At 35.6% G+C, this 6,840-nt stretch overlaps 1 protein-coding gene across 1 annotated transcript; it reads left to right on the top strand.

Annotated features, from left to right (window-relative positions):
* The first annotated feature begins 930 nt into the window (after window positions 1-930).
* lrrc3 (leucine rich repeat containing 3) lies at window positions 931-1,716 on the top strand. The gene has a single exon (XM_088931137.1). It carries the CDS (start codon window positions 931-933, stop codon window positions 1,714-1,716), a length of 786 nt encoding a protein of 261 aa, XP_088787263.1.
* The last annotated feature ends 5,124 nt before the right edge of the window (window positions 1,717-6,840 follow it).

The raw sequence follows: 6,840 nt of genomic DNA, 5'->3' as shown, positions 1-6,840 counted from the left end.
ATATTCAATTGCATTTTCACTGTCGCATTTTCTTTACGCTCTGTATATATGATATACTGTATTTTTATTTTTCCTGTATTTTTTATTTATACTGTACATTTTTATTTTTTCTGCTAAAATAGAATATGCATTTCCAAATTGAACATTCAACAAGATTTCCACTCACTTTGTGATTAATTTTTGTGATTAAATGAAATTTTTGAAAGCCTTTGTTAAGATATTGAGCTGTACGTCTGTACGCAGCCAATCTGCACCTTCACCTGACACTTAATTAATTAAATGATACTCCTGCAACTCAACAAAATAAAAATAAAATAAAAAAAAATAATTTAAAAAGATTTTACTTAAATCATGTTTGTACTGTAGACTGTACTAAGACTGTACTCTTCCAATTGAAGTCTCAAAATAAGCATAAACAAATCACAATTTAAATACAAGCTTCATTGATTTATCAAATTCTAGACCAGTTTATTTTGTTTTCACTTTTTTGCAAGAAAGAACCTTCAAGAACTGAGTTGACTGTTACTTCTGTTTACTTTAAAGCATCTCCATTTGGCTGTGTTGAATCTAAGCTCATTTAAGGATTAGAATGCAAATGGAAAAGCATAATGTTAAAGAGGTCAGTCATTTTTCACTGCCATAGCTGAAGTGATGTGCTCTTTGTTTTATGCCTGCAGGTGTGCCCATTAAACTATATCTGAGGAAAAACAGGCTGAGATGGATACTGATTTGAATAAAGGTTGTTGAACAAATGGCTTAATTCACAGAAAAGAACCAAATTTTTTTTTGTATTATTCTGGTGTGCCTACATTGCTGTCTTACATATATCTTCCATTTTAAATTCAGTTTCATTCAGAATGACTTCTCATTGACAAAAGTTGAAAATGACAGCAGTAAAACCCTAGTGGAAGCACAGGAGTTGGACTGGACATGGGTGTATCTGATATGCACAGGAATATTTTTGGGGCAGCTTCCACAATGCTCCTTAGGGGCCTGTACATGGTGCTCATGCACACTGTCCTTACATTCGCTTGCCCCAGAGGTTGCCTCTGCACTGAAAAAAATGGCATGGTGGCTGTGCACTGCACCTCACGCAACCTGGACAAAATCCCCACCGATTTGCCGGAAGACACCGTGTCTTTGCTGCTGGACTCCAACCGCATCACTAGAATCCCTAACCAAGCCTTCAAGGACCTCTACCGACTGCAGGAGCTAGACCTGTCGAAGAACGCCATTGAAGTAATTGAGGCAGGGGCTTTCCATGGGGTGGCAGAGGGCCTTCGGCTGCTGGACCTCTCCAGCAACCACATCCGCAGTGTCCCCAAGGAGGCCTTCTCCAAGCTCAAGGCCAAAATCCGCCTCTCCAACAATCCCTGGCACTGTGAGTGCACACTGCAGGAGGTGCTTAGGGAGCTCAAATTGGACCCTGAGACGGTCAATGAGATCAGCTGTCACACCTCCGTGCAGGAGGAGCACACTGGAAAGCCCGTGATCCAGGTACTTGACTCCGGCATCAACTTCTGCAACTTTCACCACAAGACTACTGATGTGGCTATGTTCATCACTATGTTTGGCTGGTTTGCCATGGTCATCAGCTATGTGGTTTACTATGTGAGGCACAACCAGGAAGATGCTCGGCGGCACCTGGAATACTTGAAGTCTCTCCCCAGCACACAGATAACCAAGGATTTTGATACTATTAGCACAGTACTTTAATGTACCAATCACTGTAACTGAAACCAAAGGGTTTGAATGTGTGACAGATCAGGTATCATCAGTATGGCACAGTTACAAGTCTTAGTTTGTTTAATCTCATTGTTGTTTGGAATAAAATCTAGTTGTAAAGTGATGGCCTATGTAGCCTGTCCATCTTAAGGCACACACAGGCAAAAACATACACACTCACACCAGGGCAAATTTTCCCAGAAGCCTATTAACTGACCACTATGTCTGTGGGAGAAAATTGGAGCTCCCAGAGGAAACTCACATACTGTACAAACTCCATGCAAATAGCACTGAAGTCCTGGAATTGAAACCAAAAACTGTGCCACCTCCTAGGAAGTCAAACTGTTTACTTTTTGTATCTTGTGTGAAATTCTACAAAAACCTTACAAAATTAAGCTTAAGATGTTAAACATTATTAAAGTTTAGGACTCATGTTTTCATAGTTTTGTATTCACATGCTTTTTTGAATAAGTAGTGTATCCTCAAAAAAATGTAGTGTTCTAAATCATTACTTGTTTCATTTGTTCACATAATATAACTTGAACAATTAACTGCAATGGTTTTAATGTTACTGTACCTTGTTGTTTGATTTGTTTGATGAGGAGATATGACCTGTTGTCTATTTAACAACACTTCAGCATTTGAAGTTTAAATGAGAGGAACTATCCCCATTCATCTGTGTATCCTAGACTCTGCTAAATTTAAGTTTCATAGGTTTAGGGTGATTTTTTGAGAACTATTTGCTTTTCTTAGTGAGGACAAAACTGTGCTATAAATACAGTTTCCTGTCTAAATACAGTTTACAATTTTTAAACATTTTCAAATAGAAATCATAATATTTTTTAAATCTTTCTTTCAATATATATTAGATTGTCTTTTCCTCATTGATTGATGTGTCCCACGTCCCTCCATATAAGGCTATATAAGCTACAGTATATAAGGCTATAATACAAATGTTGATTATATTGTCTGAGTTTGAATTTTAACCCAAGTGCCTATGTTTTTGGTACCATAACTTTACATATCAGTATTTATTTTCAGTATTCAAATGAATCAGGTATTCCTATATCTTTTCTTGTTCTTTTGTGACAAATATCAAAACCTTGATGTCATCACTATTGATGTTGAATTGTGTGGTGTAAGGTGTGTCATGAGAAATTTAAGCTGTATCTGTGGCCTGTTTTCCTGTTTTTAAAATTTCATCCATTTTTTCTCTTTTCCTTAGATCAAAATATTTATTGTGGTCTTGTCTTTATTTTTGCTTTCTAGTTGATGAAATCTTCACATACATGCAGTTTAACAGTTGTTTGTTTTGTGTGAAATCCTTTATGTTCGTTCTAGCATTAGCCTTTATAAATTACTTTATTGCTATTTTATTTTTGAAAAAAATAACTTCACAAAATCTTGAAGTTAATAAAGATGCAGAAGATAATGGTGAGTGCAGAAGATTTATTTTTATGGAGATGTAAATAGAAGCATACAGAAGATTCAAACATTCTGAACAGGAAGACCTTTCTTTTTATTTTCCCCGTAAGTATTTAATTTTGTAGATTAATCTAATGCACCATAAATCCTTAAGAATTTATTAATTTCAGGTTAAAATTCCCAGGATTACAGAACAGCAATACAATCTGTTGGGTCAAGAGGTTTGTCTTAAATTGCATCAAATCATTCTTAAAAATGTGGCGTTACTGAATTTTTATAGTGATAATTAATAGAAATGTATCACTTGTAATTACAATTAATGCATAAGGTTCATTAGAAAAAAGAATTCTAGAAGAAGTGCACTAACATTTTATTATTCAAAAATGAAATACAGCCACTCAGAATGCTTGGGGTGTTTATTCAAGAAACATGTTGTGGTACTTTGAAAGATACCTCCCAACGCCTTTTTATTTTTTCAAATAACCTGATGCAGGACTGCACTACTCTGTAAAACTGCTAGGTGGCATAGTGAATCCTTAAAATGCCACGTGTCTAACAGTGGAATTGTGGTCTGCCATGCGAAATGCCTGGGCTCGATTCCTAGTCACTGCCAAGCTCCTTTGAGTATAATCTTACCTCAGTAATAAATTTAATTTGTATACCATATTGACATTAATAACATTGTATAACACAGTATGTTAAACATTAAATTAATATTAAAAATAAAAGTAGGGCTGTTTCACAAAGCAAAATTACTCAGCTGGACATATAAAAACAGTTTACTATTATAGTTCAGTTGTGAACGTGATATGTTTTTCTCACCTTTACATAGGCATTCAAATAATCTGTATTTTGTCTAAATGGTAATTTAAGTAACAAGTAAATAGGAAATAGATCATTTAATTTTAGTTTTTGATTATAAACAATATAGTTTAAGCATACTGTACTGTAATGGCTTTAAAACCATACAATATACCATATTTACTGTAGATAGATACTTTATTAATCCCATGAGGGAAATTGCAGTGTAACAGCAGCCAGGCACAATCAACACAGCACAATAAAACATAATAATACAGGATAAACAAAACTGAACAGAATGCATAGTGCACAAAAAAAGATGTATTGCACAGTCCACGGGTATACTGCACCAGTATAGATATATATTACACAATTATACCGTAGATAGATTGCAAATCCACTTCCATACTGTATATCTCACACCAGTTGTAAAGAGAGGATTGAGGTTTAGTCCCAAAACAGGTCAATGTTGCCTGTACCCAGATATACAGTGGATGATTTTATGCCAGGAGGCAAGAATGGCCTTCTGTAGCACTCCCTGCTACACCATGGTTGGATCAGCCTATTGCTGAACGTGCTCTTCATTCCAACAAGCATGTCATAGAGGGGATGGAAGATGTTGTCCATGATGGTCATTAATTTGGACACCATTCTCCTCTCAGCCACTACCTCTAGAGGGTCTAGATCAGACCCAAAGACATAACTTGCTTTTTTGTTCAAGCAAGCTTGTTCAACTTGTTAGTATCCCCTTCTCTAATCCCAGAGCCCCAGCACACCACTGTGTAGAAAATGGCTACAACAGACTGATAGAACATGTGAAGCAACTCATTAAACACGTTGAAGGACCTGAGCTTCCTCAAGAAGTACAGTATACAGTATGCTGTATTTATCTATAAACTATATTATATTGTAGTTATTTACTGTACAGTAGTGTCTGGTTATCTGTGGATTTCACTTCATGTGATTCACATGTGTGGCATGTCGGGGATTGTATTCTTTTTTCACGCATTTGAATCATGTGGCCTAAATTTTAAGACTACAGTACATCCTGTGAAGGAAATGCTTTCTGTTCTGTTTTATATAGCACCATATCAGAATAAAAAAGGAATTGGACCACCTTTAATTGCACAACCAATGTGGTATAGAAAGTAGCAAATAGAAATACAAATTCTAGAAGTTTTTCATTGTATTCTTTTTAATTTAAAACATGCAATTCAAAGATATATAAAGTTACAACCCCTTCTTGCGAGGTACATTTTAAAAGATTGGAATTAGCAACTTCCTAGCTATATAAAAAAACGATGTTGTAGTATTTGTATATGTACCAATACAATACATGAAATTACCATCACCTGCCCCTCTTCCTCAGTTTAATATCTGACACATTCTCAGTATAAATGGTGATGCAATAGTTTGAAACTTCAGTGCACAGGGTTTAAGAGCTACTGTAGATAACTGAGTACAAGAAGTTGATCTTGCTTCATGAAACCAAAAATCCATATTTACTAAAGTTATTGGTTTACAGTCTTTATGAAATAGACTCCTTGTTCTCACTTGAATACCCCCAGTAATCTAAACAACACCTGCTGGGCACACTCTTCCTGAACTCATATGCGGGTGTGAAATAACTTAATAAACCTGACAGATTTGTTAAAGATTGTTTAAATTCATCATAGTTAATGACATTCAGAAACTTTTTTTATTTTCAGCTACCAAAATTTCCCTTTAGTTACATGAATCCAATTAATATTCCATATTAAGTGGATTTAATGAGTTTTGACGCACAATCTAAGTGGCTGTAGGTAGGTTGGGTAAGTAAATGTGTCATGCTTGTTAAATTATTTATCAGCAGAGTTGATCAACAGGTGATCTTGTGTGAAATTCACAAACTTGTAGTATGTGTGGTCACCATTGGCAGTAATGCAAGCTGGACTTTCTAATTTTTCTTATAAAGATTGGAACATTGTGTGAATATTCACTTGTCTTTAAACACAAAATAGCACATATCTCTCCTGCTTATCTCACAAATGTTCAAGGCATCATAAAGACATTGTTACGCAAGCAGAACAAGGATGTGTGCTGTCCTGGAATAATGTCAGGATGAGCCTGCAGGTAGGATAGCCAGCATGATCTCAGAACTTGATCAATGCAGTGCTTTGTACTATGGTTTCCATGAAGGGCTATGAATAGAGTTCTGTAGTGACCTGATACTCCTGCCCAGACCATTACACTTGAATCTTTGAATCGATTGGTCTGTCATGCACACTAATCAACACATCATTCTGCATGTTTTTTCCACAGTTATGGTACATTGGTCTCCCTTGTCATTCAGTGCTTGACCAATTGTGAGCACTGAGCACCTATAAACCTCTTCTAAATCTCTACACGCTCAGATTCCACTCAAAACTATGCAATGTCATATAAATGTTTTAAAAAGAGAAGGGTGGAAAAATTGAATATTCAAACCCTCTGTGTTGTAGTTCTACACAGAGTGTACTCGTATATACAGTATGTTTTAAATATAGAATGTATCAGCTTAACACAGTCATTTAGCTCAATCTTACTTCTCCAGAAATAAAAAAAACTCTAGTCTTCCATTTTGAATTTAACTACAGTCCTATACAGGGTCACATAAGAGACAGAGCTTAGCTCTGCAGACAATGGGTACAAGACAGAACAGGCAGAAAAATATTCATATAAATTCATCCCCACTTTAGATCCAGGAAGGGAAATAACAGCTGCTGTCAAAATGGTGCATTAAATTATATTGCTGTAGTGACCTAGGGGAATCTGATTTGAAAACACGACTTTAAAAAAAAAAACATAATTCTGCCAAAATGTCTAGGGGACCATTTGATTAGGTTAGTTTATGATTTAGAAGATCATTTT

Source organism: Atractosteus spatula, chromosome 13 (assembly GCF_055471065.1).
Source record: "Atractosteus spatula isolate fAtrSpa1 chromosome 13, fAtrSpa1.hap1, whole genome shotgun sequence".
NCBI lineage: Eukaryota > Metazoa > Chordata > Actinopteri > Semionotiformes > Lepisosteidae > Atractosteus > Atractosteus spatula.
Note: the sequence above shows the minus strand (reverse complement) of the source record. Positions and strands in the feature narration are given on the sequence as shown.

Bases quoted from the DNA above. Each gene is read 5' to 3' on its own strand.
- lrrc3 (XM_088931137.1), top strand. From the start codon at position 931: ATGGGTGTATCTGATATGCACAGGAATATTTTTGGGGCAGCTTCCACA.